At 34.0% G+C, this 23,339-nt stretch overlaps 2 protein-coding genes and 1 pseudogene across 2 annotated transcripts; 1 reads left to right on the top strand and 2 right to left on the bottom strand.

Annotated features, from left to right (window-relative positions):
* Positions 1-65: 65 nt before the first annotated feature.
* Positions 66-2,981, bottom strand: LOC103843286 (polygalacturonase At1g48100). Its single transcript, XM_009119990.3, has 6 exons — positions 2,355-2,981; positions 1,678-1,809; positions 1,394-1,603; positions 1,258-1,302; positions 970-1,177; positions 66-748 (listed from the first exon to the last, which is right to left on the bottom strand). The coding sequence occupies exons 1-6, from the start codon at positions 2,760-2,762 to the stop codon at positions 165-167; spliced, it is 1,587 nt and encodes a 528-aa protein (XP_009118238.2). The 5' UTR covers positions 2,763-2,981; the 3' UTR covers positions 66-164.
* A 9,693-nt stretch (positions 2,982-12,674) lies between these two features.
* Positions 12,675-19,137, top strand: LOC103843283 (helicase-like transcription factor CHR28). The gene is made up of 11 exons (XM_033280028.1): positions 12,675-14,329; positions 14,503-14,567; positions 14,643-14,676; positions 14,750-15,223; positions 15,300-15,491; positions 15,566-15,865; positions 15,945-16,599; positions 16,667-16,797; positions 16,978-17,343; positions 17,853-18,062; positions 18,145-19,137. The coding sequence occupies exons 3-11, from the start codon at positions 14,668-14,670 to the stop codon at positions 18,235-18,237; spliced, it is 2,430 nt and encodes an 809-aa protein (XP_033135919.1). The 5' UTR covers positions 12,675-14,329; positions 14,503-14,567; positions 14,643-14,667; the 3' UTR covers positions 18,238-19,137.
* A 713-nt stretch (positions 19,138-19,850) lies between these two features.
* On the bottom strand, positions 19,851-23,152 carry LOC103843516 (annotated as a pseudogene).
* Between the last annotated feature and the right edge of the window lie 187 nt (positions 23,153-23,339).

Raw genomic sequence — 23,339 nt, 5'->3', positions numbered from 1 at the left:
ATGGATCTATCATCACTTGGTTCTGTTGAACAAAGTGAGGCTTTTAAGTAGGAAGACAAGTAATATGTATGAAGCAGTGGTAATAGACTAATAGTAGCAGTAAGTAGGCTAAAGAAAGATATACATTAATCTACATTGTTCATACTCTTAACTTACAAAACCCATCAACATACATCATGATCAGACTGAACTCTGTTCCTAGCAGGCTTCCCAATCTGTAAACAATCAATAGGAGGAAGAGTAGGACTATTGAGCTCACCAAACGTCTGCCAACAAAAAGGATCATACATATGATACCGTTCTTGAACCGGTTTAAGCTCAATTCCAGATAACTGCACATCTACGCAAGGGAAGTCATCACTGCATGCGAAATGAACCGGTTTCACAGTATAAGTCCCTTTTATCCTCTCGTAAGTCACTCCTTCAACCGCAACAGCTGACGTCTGGTTCTTACATGTGGTATGGTCACAGTAGAATTGGTCTATCACTATCGGAAGCTGGACTTCGTTGAGTTGAATGTTTGAGAAGAGTATCCCTTTCACTGATCCTACTCCTCCTTGCCATGTCTTGATCCTTACGCCTGTCATCGTGTTGTGCATCGCCACGTCTCGTACTGTTATGTTTGAGACGCAGGCTTTTGTGCTGTCTTTGCCAAGACTACCGATGCTGATGCCGTGACCTGGTCCACAGTTTATGTTGTGTATATATACATTTGAGCAACCTGTTTGGATGGAGATACAATCATCTCCTGCACACACACACATACGTAGAGAGGAGACACCATTAGTCTTACATTCAGATTATTCAAGATTCGAGAATTTAAGATTAAATAATTCAAGAATTCAAGAATTCAAGAATTCAAGAATTCAAGAATTCAAGATTCAAGAAGTCAAGAATTCAAGATTCAAGATTCAAGATTCAAGAATTCAAGATTCAAGAATACATAGTTCAAGAATTCAAGATTCATACCGCAAGCGAGAGTTGAGCTGTGAATGAGGACATCTCTGGTGTTCTGGAGGTGAATCCCATCGGTGTTTGGACTGTCACCAGGTGAAGAGACGGCCATGTCATGTACCAAAACGTCTACGCAGTTATCGAACTTGAGGTGACATTGAGGACTGTTTTGGATCGTTATACCAGACACTTCCACGCCAACACTCCCGTAGAATCTCAGTGCCTTGAGAAACAAGAAAACACATATCAGTAAACAAACACCAATGAGATTACAACTTCACAATCCCAGAACTCTTTTCTCACCGTTGGTTTGATGCTTGGCATTTTCCAATCAAACTCACTCCTTATCTGTAAAATGTGAAACAAAAAAAGGGTTTGATCTTTATTGAATACTCTGCAAATGAAACGTGCTGAATAAGAAAGAAGACGATGAACATACCGGCATCGGAACAGAATTGTTCAAGGGAACAATGAGCTTGGTTTCACCATCAATGAAAGGGTAATCTTGTTGCCACCAACCTGAGCCTCTTCCATCAATAACACCTTTCCCTTGTACTTTGATTCCTTTCAGCTTTGTGAAATCAATCCACCACATTAACCCTTTTCCCCATGATTTTGAATCCGTTGGAGCTATAATAGTACCATCAAGCTGCAACAGGACATTAACTTTAGATTTTTTCACTAAAGAGTGCAATTTTTTTTATTCAAAAGATCAGTTCTCACCTGAAACACAATGTTAGCTTGACAGTAAGGACCAGAGAATGAGATTGGACCGACAAGGAAAGTGTATTCAGGTGGTATGATCATCATAGATGCCTCCACTTTGCAAGCTGCTGCCCAAGCCGCTTCAAACGCCTGCAAACGTTTATAAAACTCTGTTATTTACTCTAATCACCGTTATAATAATGGTTACTAAGCCTTGTGATGTGTGGTCCTATTTGTAATCTGTTATTTCTGTTGTCACTTACTTTATATTCGTTTGTCTTTTTCTTTTGGCGCAAGTTAACATAGAATTAAAAAGTTTAAAGTGACTTCAGAGACAGAGAAACCTGTTTCTTAGCTTTGTTTTTTTGGGCTTATTTGTTAAATAGCTAAAAAAAAAGGAATTAGATTTTTAGTGAGAGAGTAGAGAGAGATAGGAAGAGAAAGTAGGAGAGAGAGGGTGTTTTTAGTTAGGTATTGAATTTTGTTTTTTTTTGTGGTTACTGGGTGCAATTTCCCTTGTTTTTTTTTTTCTTGTTGTTCTGTCTCAGTGTTCTCCCAATTGTAATTTATTTATTTATGTTCAATAAATTTCATGAAAACTATATATAAAATTAACTAAATAAATAAATAAAAACAACCCCTAGGATAGAAAACTATACGGATAACGAAATTAATGAGGTAACTTTAATGTTTACCTTAGTGTCATCACATTTGCCATCACCCTTTGCGCCAAAATCCATCACATTGAAAACTTTGGATCCCTTTGGCGGCGGAAGAGACGGTGGTTGGACTTTTGGTGGCGGTGAAACCACCGGAGATTTAGTGTGGTCACTTTTTGGCGGCGTTTTCAGCTTTGGTTTTGGTTTAGGTTTAGACTTGTGGTGATGATTATGGTTGTTGTTATGAGAGCTGTGGTGGTGACTGTGGCTTTTTGGTTTCTTGCTTGACAAGGAATCAGACAAGTCAGAGGAGCTTCGGTGGTTATGTCTCCAATGTCTTCCTCTTCTAGCAATGCAGGTCTCTAGAGTAATGGACCAGACCAAAACCGCCATTAGCATTATCATTGTGATGCTTCCCATTCTTAGATTTTTTCTCATTATCATGTCTTTTTTCTCTGTATAAAGGAGAGTTTTATGATGGTTGAGACTAAAGAGACTTTGTTTTTTGGTGGCTTAAGTTGAAGAAGAGAAGGTTTCTGAGGGGATTTAAATAAGGAAGCAGTCCAAGAATGTTGAGAGGCTCACGGGTTTTCAAAACGGAATTTTATTTTAAAATTCTAAATTGAATCAATAATATCCATTAAAAACTAATGTAATAAATAAACGAAAAAGTTCCTGCTTATAATTATACGTACGTTACCTATATATATGATATAATAGGACCATAATATTCTATTTTACTTGGAGTTTTGTAAAACAAATGATGATATTGACAGTGATGTAAAGTGATTACTCTTGAATTAGTATTTGGAAGTTATGAGTTGAAAGTTTACCAAACAAGTTACGAGTGTCGGTCAAAAAAAAGAAGTTATGAGTAAAAAATATGCCAAACGTATAAATTGAAAAATCGATCTTTTTTCACCGTGGGTAAAAGTTTGTCTTACACAAACGGCCAAAACCTGAATTGTGGTGTAAATAGTCATGGGCAATGTGTATGCAACGTGGAGAGTTTTGGATGGCTAAAAGCTCATTTAATTTGGTTGTGAACATGTATGGCCAAGACTTCAACATAATCACACCTTATATGCAAACACGTGTATGCGCACCACGAAGTGGTGATACTTAACATGAGGTGTGTATATTCGATTTTAGGGGTCATCCTTTTTCATGATATATACAACTACATCGATTGTGTATGTAACGTAAGCATGGGCTTCTAAAAGACTCAAACATGTGTTGGATCTGTCGTTTTGGCATGATTAGAGTGTCGTATGATTTTTCACATTTAGTGTATAGATTCGAGAGGCCATGCAGGAAAATGATATCTATAAAGAAGACTTAGGAAAGTGATTTGTATCAAAAATCTAGTTATTTTGTTGGACAAAACATGGCCTAACTTTGTTTTATAAATTATAACAAAATTAACAAAAATAAACGCAATAATAATCTAGATATTTCATTATTTATTTCGTAAATACCTGTCATCTGGTCGAAACATCACATATTAGCTATGATTCCAAGTGGATAATCAAAACCTCAAAAAATATATATAATAAATTACGAAAGAGGCAGAAATATAAGTTTGTTCAGAGATAGTTTGTCTCAGTATAATTTTCTGAAGAATTTAATTTATAAAATATATTATATATAAGAATATTATAACACGAACGAGACTCGTGAGTGGGTCTATATATGTTGTCAATGGGGCACTGATTATAACATCTCTTTTAGTACTCACATGCACCACTTCACGGGCATTGCTTTTGGATTCACAGCTCCTCAATTATTATTTACTTATTAAATTGTTTCCTTATCTTTAAAATATTTTTCGTGTTGAATCCATTCTATATAAAAGGTTCATTTATTACTCAAGAAAAACGACTTGCTGCTAAAGGAAAAAGCAGAAACAGAAAACAGAAAGTAACCGAAGCTTGTTTCTTTAGGTCCTCATTATTTTATTTTCTTCTATTTTTTCTCATATTTGTATATACACTGACTATGATTGAAAAGTTAGAAACGAATTGATGTCGGCATTGTTTTACTTGTTTTCTCATCATGAGATGTCGGCATTGTTTGAGAATGATAAAACTGTTATATTTAGTATATCAAATTAATAGTTTTAGACGTCAATATGCAAAATTGTCTAATATTCGGCAATTGTGAAATATTTTGTTCGAAATGAGTGAAACATACCAAATGTATTCGATGATTAAAATCAGTAAAAGAAACTACAAAGACAAAGGAGACAAGATAGTGATTTCTGTGAAGTTCATGCGAAGTTTACGAAACTACACACGAGCCTTGGTTCTGGTTAAGTTAGTATAACGTTTCTAAATCCCATTAACTGAAGTTTTTTTTTGGTATTAGCCCCACATTTTTAGTTGTCTAACAAAAAGACCGTCTTACACCACAGGCTATTACTTGAAACAATTTTGGCAGTGATGTACTTGAAAACAATTGTAGAAAAGTTAAATGAGTACAAAAATAATATATAAACAATTTTGGCAGTGGTGTACGGATAAGCATAAACCATCTTTGGGATTCAGAAAAAGCTTTGGGCGCTCATAGTATTACACAACTCTCTATCAACTAAAACAAAAATTAAGATATAAATACAGAAAAATGCTCAACTCAACTGTTCTAAGCTGGAAAAAAAGTAAGTTGGTTTGTCTTAATGGTAAAAGAAAAAATGAATATTTTGTTATGTTTTCATAATTTATAATTATTACAAATAATAATTATATGTTGGTTTTACTATTCTGCAAATAGTAAAGTATCATGTGATGAATACACATTTTATGAGATATGTGATTTGACAGTCCCCTTCTTGACAGCCAAAAAGCTGTTGGCCTAGAATAAACAAAAAATATGAGATTATCGTGACAAGAATATCATCACATGAAACATTGATCTTCGTAGTTAATTCGGATACATTTCAACGTTTTATTATTAATAAAAGTAAACTACAATAGCTAGGTATTTTCTTAAACCTAAACTTTAAAAATTTGCGGGAGATCGTAATCTTTAAACGTGGTTATGGTTTATTTTTCTATAAGTACTGGGGAAACTAGACGCCTCATTGTGTTGCTTTGCCTCAAATACGATTTTACGTTCAGACATGATTCCTAATAAATAATACTGTATACTAGCGATGTGTTCAAAAAAATAAAATAAATAAATACTGTATACTAGCGATAATCAACAGTTCTGGTCGCAGAAATGTTGGTGTTAAGTTTTAAAAGAAAGCAAATGATATATTATTCTTCTGTCACGGTACACGATGAAGCATAAAAGTTCAAATCGTTTTCGTTAAGCTGGATTATAGTATGCGAAGATAGTCAGAGACCATGGCTTCTTTACTGAGATTACAGTTAGTTTCAGTTTTACTTACGCACTACATACATATAGGTCCAAACAGATGCCTCTTAATGACCCTTTCTTTCGTTAAAGTTATCGAAAACGCCATTGTTCATTGTTGCACGAGACAAATAAGTACAAACCAAGCCTTATTTATTTCATCTTTTTTATTCAAACCAAGGAAAGGATCCTGAAGAATCAAGAAATGTGTCAGGCAAAACATTTATTAAAACTAAGCCTAAAGCTAACGTTGCATTTATAAAATCGATGACTTTATAGGTGGACCAAGCATGCATGGTGCCTATCTTAGCTGGTGCTCTTAGAGGTACGAGACGGTTAAAAACAATCGTTCATTTCCCTACTAATAATGTGCATTATATCGCAAGATCTAATTAAATTATTTAGAATTTCAATTTACATATTGCCTTCTATATATATATATATTCACTAAACCTTTAAGGAGATCATCAAGAAATGTTATATACGTGGATGTTTATAGTTATAGATCTTGTTTTCTTTGATACCTTTACGTATATAACAACTCATGCATCGAATAACCAAGATTCGATGCGCTATTATCTATTAGATATAGATAATAATATGGACTAATCTGTAAGGTGCACGGGAGTTTTGTAATTATTGGATATGTAATAATAACAAAAATGTAACCCTTTGACTTCACAGCTCGACTTTTCAAGATCTCGTGCCAATCTCCTTTTTTCTGTTGTTAAGCGATTTATATTTTGTGGACCGTACCGTTTCACTGAGACATACGGCTACAAATATTTATCATATAGTTCTATGTCTTTTACGTTTGTAAAATAAATTTACTCATAAGAATTAATAATCTTTTCTTACACAGTTACACTATATCAGAAATAACCATATCTAAAAAAACAAAAATCTTAATCATCGTCTTTGTCTTGTCCGTATTATAACTTTGACCCTTAAACTTAGCTAAATTATCCAGTGTGTTAATCACGACTTGATACGATTCTATATTCATCATTTTCTGTTTAGTCTACTTTACTGGAGAGAGTCCCATTCAACAAAAAAAAACCCTTTACTGACCTGTTTAAGACGGAATTATATAATAATTGAATCACATTATTTACATCACGTGTTCTTTGATTTGGGATTAATTATTTTTTGTTTTATCTTTTTGCTTTACGAGACTTAAAGGTGGTCAGTTCTATATGCTGTCTTCAAGCTCAGATCCGCTCGTGAACCTTTTTCTCTTGTTGTGTTTGTGTTTTTTTTTTCTTAGCATCCCCGTGAACTCCATGCAACGTCTTAGAATTTACCCCAATGTCCTCCCCTTCAGTGGTTGTTTTCTAATCTTTTTGTTTACTAATTCATTCATTTTGTGCTTACCATTCCATATGTTAAATTTCTTCTAATATATTATATTTATAATTCAGTCACATGTATTATATATGTATAGATTTATAAATTTGACAAAAGTATATAATTTTATATATTATTATAAAATTTGGTTGTCTGATACAAATGAGATCTGAAGGGATAAATCTAATTCCACATGTTCAATTTCTACTAATAAATTACATTTATAATTCAGTCACATGTATTATGTATAGATTTATAAATTTGACAAAAGGATCTAATTTTATATATTATTATAAAATTCGGTTGTCTGATACAAATGAAATGTGAAGGGATAAATGTTAGAATATTTATGTGGTGTTGGCGGCATAGCTGTGTAGAGAGCTGTGGTAGTTTTTTATTCTTTTCAACAAAGGAGCCGTCTTGTTGTCCCTGTATCCACTTCGAATAATTCGAGTAATGGACTGTGTTAGAGTTACAATTACATACATGACATGTGAGTTAATTATAAACACTATTTGATTTCATTATATGAATATATGTGTCAGTGTGTGTGAAATGATAGAGAGATCATGGGTATTTACTGTTATGTTGCTTTTTTTTATTCTTTTGATCAAATGTTGCTTCATAAATTCACATAGACAAATTTTGTCTCCTCTCGTGTCCAAACCATTTGTTCTCATTATACACTAGACTTTCATCCAACCACTGTTCAACATTTGGATATTGTAGGTGCATATATAGTACACATAATAATATACTGTATGTCAAATTAAATACAAATGTCAGTGATGATCACATGTATATTATTTATGTTGAGTCATAAAAGCAGCCACTAATTGTCGACTATTTTCGCGTATTACCTGGAAACTAACCGTTTGTACCAAACACTCTTTCCTCTTGCCGATGGTCTAGAAAATTTTGCTGTTCTAAGCAAAATAATTCTTCTTTAAAATTCATTAATTCCATTGAGTTAATTAAACTTTACTTGCAGATTATTTAGTTTGTATTTTTATCAAAATATAAATTTTTATTAGATAATAGTTTGTAATTTTTATTAGTGTTTTGATTGATTTTGAAGATTATTATGCAAATATAATTTTTTAATATGGATTCCGATTTATCATTAAAGAGAGTGTTAAGGCATTTAGCAAACATTAAAACAGTAAACCCTCTCAGTTGGGCTTAGACATAACAGGTCCAGTTTTATGGAAACCAATACGGTTCTGAAGCTAACCGGAATCAAACCGAACGATCCAAGTTCCGGTTCGAACAATTGACCAATCCGAACCGAATCCAAATCGAACCGATAAAATAACCGAAGTGCCCACCCTTAGGAGTTAATGAAGAAAAAAATTTCTCTTCTAAAATTAATAAAGATCGTTTGTTCCTCAATCTTCAACTTTTTTTTTCAATTCAGTTCTTTAAATGAGAATTTGTTCAATTTTCTTGTTTATTTTATTCATTTTCATGGTCACCAATTAAATCCATATGTTTCGACTACTTATGTAATATTTTTAAGAACCTGTATGACTATAATCACATAATTGGGTTTGTACTATGGCAACTTATGTCTTTCTACTTTGTATTTCCTCCGCTGATGGAGGTTGAGACTTTAAGTTAATGGAATTGTTGTTTGATAAAAAAAAAACTATAAAGAATCTTAAACAGAAAAGTATAAACCTTATTTTTTTAACACTGAATTTTATTGATTTGAGATGGTCCAATACATGACAACATAGCAAAACGAAACAAATGCAACAACAAAGCATTAAAAACAGTAAAAGATACCAGTAGGTACCATTAAAGACTCGTATAGAGCAACTCAAAAGAGACAAAGTGAATCTTATGAAGATCGAGCAGAAGCATGAAAGAATGAAGATCCATTAAAATATTTATTGAGTCATATTTATTTGAATATTCAGATATTTTGATCATGTTTTAAAAATTTGTTGGGTTTTTGGTTCTTAGGTTTTTGGATTACTCATGTGGATTCGGTTAATAATATTTTGGATTCGAATATGTATTGTACCATTCTACAAGATTCATTCATGTTATTTTACATCTCTGATCGGATATTGGTTCGTTTTTGTTAGGTTTAAATCTAAAATTTTTGGTTTATATCTAATTTGTCAACCAAACAAAATTATTATTATTGGATCATTAAAGTGTTCATGTTTTTTTTTTAGCAAAACTGTGGAAGCTAAATATTTGTATTGCAATTTTTGATTTTTTTTTATTTTAGTAAAACAATGTCGTTTTGATTTTCGTTAAAAATTAAAATGTGCTAAGTGAAAATCAAAATTGACTAAATTTGTATCTAATTTGGTTGATCAAGAATAAGTTCATGTGTTTTTTGTGTATGTGATCAAACAACAAGAAGAATACCAGCCAGAACTCTCATTGTTTATCCTAGCTTAATGAGATTGTGAGATGATGAGCTACTCAAAATGGTATATCCAGAAGCAAACCTCTATGTTTTGATATTTCATGGCTCCAATAAAAGTGATATGTACAATCGATAGCAAAGTATGATGTTGTTATTAGATCTTACGGCATTGTGAAAGATGATGGTGTTTTTGCTACTTTTGCATGGTTTAAAGTGGTGTTAGATGAAGCATAGACCATTAAGAATCATGACAGCAAAATTGCAACTGCATGCTATGGCTGCATGCTTTGTTGAAAACAAGAACTAAAGGTCTGTCTTCTTTTCATGAAACAAAATTTGTACATAAGTTTATCAAGGTTTTTATGTGTTCTAACTAATAATATGATTAGATACGATGCTTGATGGAGAACCGATTATCTTTTACCTCCAAAGTCAATTAAGTAGAGGAAAGTGGACTTAAGGAAAACTTGATTTCTACCAAGTGTTAGAGAAGGAGACAAGTCGACACTACAAGGTTTCAACAATGTCACTAGAAGCACAACATAATGCAATTGAAGAGTTCAATACCCTCCATGAGGTAATTATCTTATTAAGACAGCTAGACATGAACTTGATTTAAAAAAGCATGCGTTTTTTTGGGTTTCTTACTAAGGGTCAAGTTACTGATCTTGATTCAACCTAAATTAATTTGTCAAAATTAGACTATTAAACCAAATTACAAACCCTAATAAGTTAGAAGACAGATCTAAGTTTCAGTGTTTTTCTGCTTTTGTTCTCCTCTCTATTCACGTGATGGTTTTGGTGTTTGGTGTTTATTCTCCTCTTTTCTATCATGGATAGGAAGAACAAATTTCAATCTTGTACTTATAAATACTAGAGATTTTTTCCGCGCTTCGCGCGGATTGTGTCTTATAAATTTATATTATTTATAATATTATTTGTCGGTTTTTTCTTTTACATTAACTTCTTGTCTTTTCAATGTTAGTTTTTCTTAATTTAAATTTATATGTTTATAGTTTTTCATTTTTCTTGTTGTAGATGGAGAATTATATTTTTTATTGATGGTTTTTTGTATGTGATAAACTTTTTGAAATTTTAAAATAATGTTATATATAGTACGATTAACACATTAAAGAAGAGAAACATATTCAGACACATTTTACACAAGTTTTATATGCATAATTTTAAACATTATATATGTATATATTATAAGTTTGAAACATGTAAATGCTTTCTAAAGCTAAATACTTGTTCTGAGTTTACATAACTTATCGAAAGTTTTATCTCTTTTTAAATTCAAATCACAGAAAAAAATATCAAAAAGTCAGTATATATGGGTTTTTTGGGTTTTTAAATCAATACTGAAAAATTACATGAATCAGATAACAACAGTTTTGTAAACAATTATAAAATTTGACCGAGCCAAAGATTTTCACACAATATGTTATTTCTTCTTCAAATTGCGAAGAGTCTATAGGCACAAGAAAAAAAAATCATAATTTTTGTTTTCACTTATATAACATTTTTCCTCCTTTACACACGGAGTTTATTACACTGCTATAAGCAATGGAGAACTCTATTCATATAAGATTCACATCTATGCATTTTGACAAAGAAGAATTTTAGCCATCTTTAGTTTCGGAATGGCCCAACTTCAGTCATATACACTATATTTTCTCTATGATTCAAATCTTACAATTTTAATATATGTGCAGATTTTCATGTGAAAAAGCACGCACGCCATCTATCATTCAACCTATTACTTTTTCTAAAGTAAACACTATAATCCTCGTTTGGTTAGCTCCACAAACTAATCTCTTTGGATCAGTTTACTAAAAAATATGGATACTAATGTCAGAAAAAATATAAACACTATCAACAATAAATATTGGCACAAGACTATTTGGTTCAAGGAACATATTCCACGTGATGTGTTTATATCAAGGCTGGCTTTGCGGAGAAGACTGCCAACCAAGGATCGCTTGAGGCGTTGGGAGTTAAATGTCTCTGGAACGTGCGTCCTTTGTAATCTTGAAATAGAGACTCACCATCATCTCTTCTTTGAGTGCTCTTTCTCTCGCTTGATATGGGAGCTTTTTGCTCCTGAAGTTTGGATTTCTCCTCCGGCTGATCTACACTCTGTTGCAAGCTGGATCAATCAACCTCGCGTCAATGCAGATGCGCATGCTACTCTAGTCATGAAGCTCTACTTTCAGTCAGCCATCTACCTGCTGTGGAAAGAGCGTAATGCTCGTGTGTTCACAGCTGTCTCCTCACCTTCATCAGTCATCCTTGCCTCTCTCGACCGTATGATGCGTGACCGTCTCCTCTCTTACCCGGCAAGTTCTCCTTTCTCCTCTTATCTACTTCTTTTTATCTTTCTTGTATAAGACTTCCTTAAGGTTTTTTTTTTACCTTGAGTTGTTGTTGGTTGTTTTTGTTTCCTTGTTGTAATATGTTGTTTAAAAACAACAGTGTAACCTTTCCGAAAATGATATTCTTAATATCTTACCAAAAAAAAAACAACAAATATTGACTTATTTATGTGAATATATATTTTATTTTAAATCATTATAGGGGACGAAGAAAGCACCATAATTTGTACAACAAATTTTCTTAGATTCACCTCATCATACTCACCATTTTACCATTTTAATTACATAATTTTACATGAGCTTCTTTACCTTTCCCGATTATTTTCTCTTTATTTATAACTATAATATAAAGTTATAAACTATATATATTATAAATTAATAGTTTATTTACCCTTGAAGTCTAACGATTAAAAATAGAACATAATTCAATATAGATATATGATTCTATTAATAAATTAGCAGTTACAAATTTGAAATTTCTAAAAATATTAAAAGTTGTATGTTAGTTAATTATCTTCTAAATGACATCTATTTCTAATTCTTTTTGGATGAGAATATTTTGGCTCAGGTGGATAGTCCCAAAAGCCTTGAATTTAGTCTCTTTTATATAGTAGGATTCTTTACTTTTCTCGATTATTTTCTCTTTATTTATAACTACAATATAAAGTTATAAACTATATATATTATAAATTAATAATTTATTTACCCTTGAAGTCTAACGATTAAAAATAGAACATAATTCAATATAGTATATGATTCTATTAATAAATTAGCAGTTACAAATTTGAAATTTCTAGAAATATTAAAAGTTGTATGTTAGTTAATTATCTTCTAAATGACATCTATTTCTAATTCTTTTTGGATGAAAATATTTTGGCTGAGGTGGATAGTCTCAAAAGCCTTGAATTTAGTCCCTTTTATATAGTAGGATAATGGTATATCAATATTGCAATAAATCATCATTGATTATACGGCCTTTTGTAGATATTCTTAAATACTAGGATAAGAATTTTTAATTAAGATTGCATACTCAAAGCATCAAATGCCAAACACAAATGTAAGAGATTTTTTTTTTGTCATCGACTTGAACAAATTCAATTAAGCCTCTGCTAGTAGTAAAGGAAATTCTGTCACCTTTATTAATTATTTTTTGTTTTAAATTAATTTCTAACGAAAATGTTGAAGAACACTGTCATTACTACCTGATTAAAGTCTGATAACTATTTGACTACATTGTGTAAATGTAAATATTGCACAATCTTTCTATGTCAACACTCAATTTTATCATTTTATATTAATAAAAATTCTCAATTAGTTTAATCACAGAGAAATCTTTAAAAATAAAACACTTATATTTTGTTAATTTAAATTAAATTTTTATAAATAACAAAATAGAAAATATAGATAGTAATTAAATATTTTGTTTTTAAATTTTAAATTATTAAAAAAGTTTTACATCAACTTAAAATGCATTACAACGCAATAATAAACACACGACACAACTAATAAAACACACATAACTTAACTAATATAATAGATACAACTTATACAAATTTCTTTCGGTAAAGAAAATAGTTAAGGATATAATCAAGAGTTTAAGAGTAAAATGATAGAAAATTATATTTTTTTAGTTTATCTCCAAATTAAATGAAACAAATCTAAAAAATGATAAATTTTGATATAAGATAAATATTTTTAAAAAGTTAATTTATTATAGAAAATTGGCTTCAAATAGCTAGGATGAAAAAAGAAAAGTCATAATTTTCAGTGGCCAATAACATTATTGCACTTGCACATATCTTTACTTTTCCATTATTTTAAAAACTAAATTAATACCTTTTTTTTTTTTTTTGAACAAACTAAATTAATACCTAATATTACAAATGCAACATGTGTATTTTCTTACCCTCTCTTTCATCGATTTCAACTCATTATTCAACACACCACTAAAGCAATTAAACTGTTGAATTTATTTTTCAATATGCTCACTGTAAATGGTCTTAGAAATCATCTGATTTGGTTATTTCCAGTTCGCGCTAAAATGTTAAGATCGTTGCGAACGATCACGGTTTAAAGATCAATCAAAGGTCAAAGCTTTTGAGATTCTCTCTCTTTTGTCTTTTGGGGATGAACTCTATTTTGGCACGATTGTTTAATAGATAAGCTTTTTGTTTTGTTTTGTTTTACTGTACTTTATATCATCAAAAGTATTATCTGAAAAAAGAAACGAGAAAATACTTTAAGCATTGACGTTAAAAAGTTAAAACGTCCAGAAAATTATTACAACGATTTAAAAGATTAAAAAAAAATGACCACATTATTAGAATAAATTTGGTTATCTAATGTACGGTTTAGTAATCATCACAATTGGTTATTGCCGGTTCAGGCTAAAATGGTTAAAACGTTGTCAACGACTAGAGTCAAAGGTAAAAGCTTCAAAGTAGAAGCATTCTCCGTCTGCGTTTCCCGCGTACGATTCATCGTCTTCAACAAATTCGAGAATAAGCTTTGATCTCACAATCATCTTCGAGACGGAGGTTTTACCTGTGAGTCGATTTCTCATCTTATATCATGATACAGTTCTCAAGTTGGAGTACAAATTTAGGGTTTCTAAATCGGGGATTCAACTCTCTCTTTCTCCTAGTGCGATTTGCTTCTGTATGACTTCGATTTTCTCACCGTTCCTCTTACTTATCTCATTTCCATGTGCGATTTGCAGCACGAAGCTCTTGAGACTCTCTGTGTGTTGAACCTTCTTGATCTCTTTCGTCATCGTCTTTACCTGTGAGTCACTCGATAATACTGTTTTCCAATTCGATTACAAATTTGATTCTGAAGGTTTCCTCTCTTGCAATGTAGGTATTGAAATTCCATAAAGAGATAGATGGCTGAGGTATTGTTTTAACTTCAATTTACTGTTTCTTTGTAGACATTGTCAGTTTTTGATTATTGGTTGGTTTTGGCAGATCTGGAGCTTCAGCGACAATGAGTATCTCTTGTCAGTTTGCAAGGATGATGATCGCTTTCGCTCAGTTCATATCCTAGATGCAAGCATACACTTGGGAAAGTCTATGGTAGCCTGCAGAGAACAGTTGAGGAGACTCCAACGCACAGATTGGACTGAAGAAGAAGACCAAGAGCTGTTGAAGCTCTGTGATGACCACACTGATCTAATCTTCATAGCATGTCAGATAGGAAGAACAGTAGACTCATGTTCTGCCAGGCTGAACCATCTGGTGAAAGGTTGGAAGACTAAAGAAGTCTACACCTTCTTTGGCGAGATGAGAGTCAAGATAGCAATCATATGTCCTCCTCAAAACTCTGCTTTTCTCCACCAAGGGACAGTCCTCGATCACATCAGAGAAAGTACACAAGTTGGCATTGGTTACAATCAGTTTGGCCACCTTTACTATCACATCGTTAGGATCTCAACTACCGAGGTAATAGTGTTTCTATTACAAATTTTTTTCCTTATTATATACTAATTTCTATTGATGTGATGTGATTGTCTTACAGCTTTTTAAAGAGACTCGCACTCAACGAGCCATGGAACTTTTGCTACCCCACTGCAAGGTCGTGAATAAAGGGGTCCATTCAGTGAGTTTCCATCTAAAGAAGTCAAGAGATGCGATTCTACGTGACCAAAAATTCAAGGATCTTAAACTGCAAGTATCTGTATCAGACTGGAACGAAGATCTACACATTCAGGTAAACAGTTTCTTGGTAATTCACTTCTACATTCATGCTTAATGTCTAAGCTTTTTTTTTTTGTTTCTCTCTAGATCTCTGGAGAGGAAGCTGCTTTCAACCAGACCTTTTGGTCTGTGTTTGCCATGCTGAAGAGCTGGTTCTTCAGAGGTTTAGAATCTCTCATTGTCTCACCTGCTGGTATCCTAGAGAACCCTCAAAATGTCCACACATCTGTGAAAAAGAATGTGAAGAAAGCAGCAACTCCTAAAGATAACTCTTCAGAACCAATTGAAGAGTTTAACCTCTTTCTCCAAGCAGCAATGGATTACCAGCCTAAATCTGAAACAGAACCTCCTAAAGGTTCACTCTCCATCAACCTCCTAAAGCATCAGGTTAGTTTCTTGGTTTTTTCAAGCTGCTTGTGCTTCATGATTATTTTAACCTCTAGCAAAAATTATATTGTCTTGACAGAGAGTTGCATTAGCGTGGATGATACAGAAAGAGAGGACATGCTTTGGAGGGATATTAGCTGATGACCAAGGTCTTGGTAAGACTGTATCCATTCTTGCTCTCATGATGACAGAAAGGAAGAATGGTGTCTGTGATCAATCAAAAGGAAGAAGAGCAGCTGGAACTCTTATCATATGTCCAAGTAGTCTGATGAGGCAGTGGGCTGAAGAACTCCTCAACAAGATCTCTCCTGAAGCCAAACTTTCTGTTCTGATTTTCCATGGGTCTAATAGATGTCAAGATGCGGAGACGCTATCAAAATATGATGTTGTAATAACATCATATGGCACCAATGTGAAATCTGCTTGTGTGTTTGCTAGTCTTGCCTGGTATAGAGTTGTGTTGGATGAAGCGCAGATCATCAAGAATCATAAAAGTAACATCGCCTCTGCATGCTTTCAGCTTCACGCCAAGTGTAGATGGTGCCTATCTGGAACTCCCATCCAGAATTCTATCGATGACCTCTACAGCTTCTTTAGGTTCATCAAGTGTCAACCCTATTCTAGTTACTCAGTCTTCTGTGACAAAATTATGAAAGTGCTCTCGACGAACCCAACGGAAGGGTACGAGATACTTCAGGCGTTGTTGAAAACAACACTCCTCAGAAGAACCAAAGGTTAGTCAATTCAAAATTTTGATTTGATGTTTTTTCAAGGTTTTTTATGTGTTCTAATAATGTGTAGGTACGATAATGGATGGAGAACCAATCCTCTCTTTACCTCCCAAGTCTACTGAGTTGAGAAAAGTGGAGTTGAGTAAAGAAGAAGTTGATTTCTACAAGGCCTTAGAGAAGGAGACAGGGGGATTCTATAAGGTATGACACCTGTATTCAGCATATACTCTTGTTGATATTAATGATATAAATATACAGCGTATGCTCTTGTTGTTTATAGATGTGATATATAAATATAAATATGCGTGTTATCAGGAAAAGGAAACAGCTACTGTTGTTATAAATGTGATGTGATATAAATATAAATATGCGTGTTATCAGGAAAAAGAATCAGCTGGGATGGTGAACAAAGATTTTAAAGAAGTTTTGGCCAGGCTGATGCGTCTTCGTCAAGCTTGCAATCATCCTCTTCTCGTATCCTCCAGTCTCCCAAGTACATCCTCCTCAGCTCAAATTGCAAAGAAACTTCCATTCGGTTCCTCCAAGCTGAAGGCTACACTAGAGATACTATCAGAGAGCTTGATTCAGAAAGGAGTTAAGGCTCTGGTTTTTACACAGTGGACAAAGATGCTAGACCTTCTTGAAGATAGTCTCAAAGAATCATCCTTTCAGTACCGAAGATTCGATGGGAAAATGTCCATGGAAGCAAGACATAAGTCTATTGAAGAGTTTAAGAATCTCCCGGAGGTAATTATCCTACTACTTAGAAAGATTTATTAAGTTTAAAGTTAGTGTTTTTCTGATCCTCTCTATTGACGTGAACTCTAGGCTTTGGTGTTTTTCTCTCTTTTCTAATGATCTTGCTTTACAAAAAGCATAGAAAGATTTATTAAGTTTAAAGTTAGTGTTTTTCTGATCCTCTCTATTGACGTGAACTCTAGGCTTTGGTGTTTTTCTCTCTTTTCTAATGATCTTGCTTTGCAAAAAGCATAGAAAGATTTATTAAGTTTAAAGTTAGTGTTTTTCTGATCCTCTCTATTCACGTGAACTCTAGGCTTTGGTGATTTATTAAGTTTAAAGTTAGTGTTTTTCTGATCCTCTCTATTCACGTGAACTCTAGTTAGTGTTTAAAGTTAGTGTTTTTCTATCACTGATGATCTTTGATCTTTGGTCTTTGTTTATGCCATGTGCCATTTAAATAACATGTTCACATGATATATATTTGTCATTTGTCTAACTATTTTTCTTTTGGCTAGGTTAATGTGATGATCATGTCTTTGAAGGCGGCTTGTGTCGGGTTAAACCTTGTGGCTGCTTCACTGGTACTTATCATGGACCCATGGTGGAACCCGACCACTGAGGATCAAGCGATTGATCGGGTTCATCGTATCGGTCAGACAAGACCCGTTAGAGTGGTGCGTCTCTTGGTAAGCAATTCCGTAGAAGATCGTTTGCTAAAGCTTCAGGTAAATGTTCTATGCTTTTTGGTTCACCTTGTGATATATTATTATTATAAGCTGACACAAAACTCTTGACAAACTCTTGCAGGAAAAGAAGAAAAAAATGGTAGCATGTGCCTTTGGAAAATGTGACCAGAGATTCTCTCTTGAGGACTGGGAGCATCTCCTAGTAGTTGATTAGGTAGCTACAGTCTCGTTGCTCTTCCAGATATGTCTTTTAGTTCAAACATATTCTTCCCCACTCACTATCCAGCGATCCAACATTATGCGTTCTGGAAGACTTGTCCTCTGCATGTCCAAAACATGTTGTTGCATTCTGCTTCTCGCTCTAATAGCCCCTTTCAAATTTCCACCTATAGCTTTAAAAGAAGAAAAGGCACAGAAACTGACATCAAAGACAATGTATGTTCAAGACTGCTTTGTTTCATGCAATAAAGAAGAAAAAAAACGGTTAGATGTGATCAAGACAATGTATGTTCATTCAGTTTCACTCACAGTCAACGTATATGTTCTTTATCCCTATTGTCTCATAATCTGGGGATGAACTGCCCCCTTGAGGTACTCCCCATTCTCTAAGACGACTGGTCATCCAAGACACTCAATCTTTTCACTATGCATTCATTCCCATCCTCAGATTGAGCTCCAATGGCTCAAGTTTCTGGAGCAAACCAACACAAACAGTTTCAAAAACGTTCAAGATTCATCTTTCACAGAACTTATGGACTAGTGCAATAGGTGACATACCGATATATCTCAGACCCAAACCCAAACACTATCCCGGCATATCACTGGTTGGCATTTATGACCATGAACTTGTGATATCAACATCTAAGCTGTCTAGTTTATCTCAAAGACAATAAAAAACCTTCAAGCCATCATCCAATCCACAGAAAAGGGTTTGTCCATCTGGATGAAAAGCAATTGAACGAACTCCAGTAGCCTGTGAAACAAGGGACACCACATGCCAGGAAGAAGATTAGTTTTGTTACATATTACGAAGTGTATCCAAATATAAATTAGTACTATGTCAGATTATTTGCCGACTGCTCTTGTTACAAATATAATTATAAATTTGTCAATGTATGAGGTCTTCTTTCAAGAGAGACAAACGACACCCTATCTCCACAACAAGTCATGTTATAAGTCAATAGACATCAAATCTAGTAGAACAAAACTTCACAAGCTCAGTTACCTCTGGTCTAGTAGATCCAATCAATTCAAACGTTTCCAAATCTCAGAACTTCACAGTCCTGTCAGCAGAACCTGAAGAGTGAAAGACGTAGTAAATGAAATCAGAAGATCTCAAAACAGAACTTGTAGATGTAATCAAAACAATTAACTACTAAAAATGAACCACAAAAACTCACCAGTGGCTAGGAGAAACTCAAGAGGGTGGAAGTCTAGGGAACGGATAGGTCCATCATGAAACTTAAAGTCATGTAGGAATCAATCTCCAGCTTCCGTAATTAGAAGTTGGAGATAGGAAATAAACAAAGAAATTTTCAAAATGTAGTAGTCACTACTACACCAAACTTCTCAAAGATCTTTAAAATGTCATATGACATGACAAGAGTTTTAAAATGGCCTAATACTAATAGGGTAAACACACTAATTACACAAATTTGAGGCTATGCAATCGTGGTCAGTGAGGTTATTTTAGTAAAGATCACAGTTGGTAATGATCTGTAACATTTGCGTATATTCTATTCAACTGAATTTTTATTAGGTAGAAATTGATTAACCTGGTTGTTATACAATTTTTTTCTTTTTCTTTGGAGCATGAGCACAACAACATGATTTATAAGTGCTTGCCATGTTTGGTGCTCTTATATCTTTAACATTTAAGCTTTACAATTTAAAACTAGATTATTATAAAAGAAACTTAACAAAAAAAAAACAGTTTTTCAAAAGTACATGAATACATAATTATCACACGAGTTATACGCACATTCAAAGTGAGCTTCTTGTTCAATTTGCGATCCAAATGAAGTGCGTCTTGAAGCGAACCATTAGAACAGTACTCATACACAAGCAGCCTTTGACCATACCATACTCATTACAGTAAACAAGAAACTCAAGTATGTTCCCTCGTTTAAGTTTCAAAACGTTGGAGACTAGATTGAGGAAGTCACCGTCACTCTGAGTTCTGTTTATTGTATTGCTCAGCTTCCTCACCGCAAGAAACTACACATCACATCACAGAGATATAAAATAAGATCTCAAGATGTTAATAAGAATGCACAATAAGAAGGGGGAACTATCACACCTTTCCATGAGGAAACACGGCTTTGTAAACATTACCAAGCGACCCTTCACCGATGATATGCTCCTCTGAGAAGCTGTTTGTGTATTGCTGAAGTGAAGCAACAGCGAAAACTGTAGCGGAAGATGAAGTGTTCAAGCCTGGAGGAAATGAGCAGCTCTCTTGGTAGCAGCAGCATCATTGGACTGGAAACGCCTCGGTGGTCGTTGCAGCGGTTTTTGCGGGATATTAACATTGTAATATGAAGTAGGTGGCATCGTTCTCCAGCTTTCTTCAGCCCTTGGTGGCGTAGGATAGCCGTAGATTCTGTCTCCAGCTCCATATATTTTCTGCAGTTATAATGAAGATAAAACTTTTGAGTGGCTAGAGAAGCAAACAAAACAGATTCAGTAAGTATACTTACTTGAAATGGGGAACTTTTAATAGATTTGGCGGTATAGGTCCTTAGAATAAGTTGTTTGCTACATTCCTGAACCAAAAAAGATATCATAAACCATAGTAAATCCAGCCACATTAGATATAGAAGCAATGGTAACAATATGGATTAAAGGTTTCATATTTCAAAAAATCTATGCCACTTACAGTATCTTGAGAGTCGCTAACTCTCCCATGGAGGGAGGTAAACGCCCCTCTAGTACGTTAGAAGATAAGTCCCTGCATTAGATACTAAACATGTTAAGTGAAAGACCTGGGAAGCGAGTACAGAAGAGGAGAAAGCATACAGTTTTGTCAGCTTTGATAGCTGCTGAAAGTTATCAGGTATCTCTCCAGACAGAAGATTGTTTCCCAGTGACCTGAAGGGAAAAGAAAAGTCTTGCATTAAACCGAGAAAAATGAATCACAGATGCAAGAAACAGTATCTTTTTCTTTAACAAAGGCTTACAGTTCTGACAAGTCGGATGGAAAGGACAATGTAAAGGGAATGTTCCCAGTGAAGCGGTTGCTAGAGAGAGAGCTGAAACAAGCAAAATGAATCACATACAAGAGTCAGTGTCTTTTAACGGTTGAATCACAAGTGTTGCCATACAGGTTACGGATGGTAGAAGGCAAAGCCTGTGGAATTGTCCCTGAGATATGATTGTTACTGAAGTCCCTGCCCATTTCAGTTGAAGGAAGAGAGAAAGAGTATTATGAAAAGTCAAAAGAAACATGAAGAAAACAAAAAGCTTTGCTTACATCAGTTGGATTGATGAAAAATCAGCCAAGGTGTCACTTAAGCCTCCACCCACCTTCATGCCAGGTATCCTTCTGCAGCCAACAACAATAATCACACTGGTCAGGACTTGGCTAAAGCTGACTCTTAAGCAAACCATAGTAAGAGTTAAGAGAGAGAGTGAGTATACATTTCTGTGATGTTAGAGGAATCACAGACCACACCTTGCCACTTTTCACCACAAGGGTCTCCTCCAAAAGCAAGCCAGTGTGATAGAGATGGTGCTCCCAAAGTAATGTACAAATTATTAATCGCCGAAACTGCAACATGTTAAACATCAAACAAACCCATCAAAAATCAACTTTCCAAAAAAATATTAAAAATCAAAGAGTTGTACTCTTGAACTAAACCCTAACAAGAACTTATATGTCAACTTTAGGTTTTTTTTAGTCTGGACTCAGAGCAATAGAATCTGCCAATCTAAAGCACAAAGCTAATGTGTACACTAACAGTGTTGCAAGTCGCTTTCACTTTGACATAAACTCAAAATCTAGTTTGTTGAGTTCAATAAACCAAAAAATTTAAACAGACAAAGCAAAACCAGAAGTGGAAACTTGCAGACAGGAGAAGAGAGAGATTGTTACCATCTCGTAGATTAGTGACTCCAGCCGAGAATGGCATTATCAAAGCTAAAACAGAGAGAACAAAGAACACTTGTCTTCTTGTAAAGCTCATGACTTCAGTCTCAACTAAAGTTGGGAAACCCCTTGAACTTGGACTTGGATTAGACTGTTTGTTTACAAGAAAACCTCAGATAAATAAAGATTTTAAGGTAATGTGGAAGAAAAAAACACAGAAAGGAGAAGGATTTTCCTGATTAAAAGGGAAAGTAAGGAGCGAGAAAGAGGGAACCAGTTGGAAGAGTGAGAAAGAGAGAGAGTGGTAGTGTGTTTTGTCTCGAAGAACGAGCGGCTTTGTTTAACTCAGTTCAGGGTTTAGTGTGAAACAGAGGACAAAAATTCAAAGACTTCAACTCTATCTCTTGAGTCTTGTCCCAGTTTTATGTTGTTTTTTGTCGCCATGCTCATATAACTATAGTTTCTTGGTGTAATTTATTTTGTATTGAAAAGGCTTTTACTAATGCCATTAGGTATAACTAGAAGTGAATTATCACTTTGGGCAATTTATAAGAAAAATGTTGTGTTGTCTAGGAACATAAAGAAAAACATTCTCTGTTTAGGATTATATATCACATATTAACATATAAAATCCAAATTATTAAATGTAAATCCGTTGATTCACTTATTAGATATGACATAGTATATGTGATCCGTTAAATAAATTTACTAAACAAAACCAAATGATACAGAGTAACATGTTATATAATCAGATGGAAAATTTATTGACATACAAGCTATTCAGTATTTCAGTGGGATGGGCCATGAAATGAAAGCAGTGAAGTGGAAAAGCTCTGCAAAGTTTTGTATTATGAGACAGGAGAAGAAAGTGATACCCCACAGAGGTCAAAATTTCATTATTTTTCATCCTACTCTTATGTTTGCTCTTTTGTTAATCAATGCTTATTGCCTCTTCTTGGTGGTAACTGGTAAGAATGTCACTTTGTGGATCATGGGTTCAAACCTTTGTGTTAATGGGCTGATTTTTTTTTGTCAAGTTTATTGGCTCTAAAATTATTAAAAGAGATCTTAACCCCAAGCATATATGGTAGTCAAGGCCAGCCACAAGTTGCGACTGTACTCTGTTCCAGAGGATGTCACGGCTCTAATGCATACTCTCTAGCTAACCCAAAACCAGCACTTACCCTCACCGTACAGTAGAAACCGTCCCATCTGGCTGAAAAGTTAAC

This window comes from Brassica rapa, chromosome A09, assembly GCF_000309985.2.
Source record: "Brassica rapa cultivar Chiifu-401-42 chromosome A09, CAAS_Brap_v3.01, whole genome shotgun sequence".
Lineage (NCBI taxonomy): Eukaryota > Viridiplantae > Streptophyta > Magnoliopsida > Brassicales > Brassicaceae > Brassica > Brassica rapa.
Note: the sequence above shows the minus strand (reverse complement) of the source record. Positions and strands in the feature narration are given on the sequence as shown.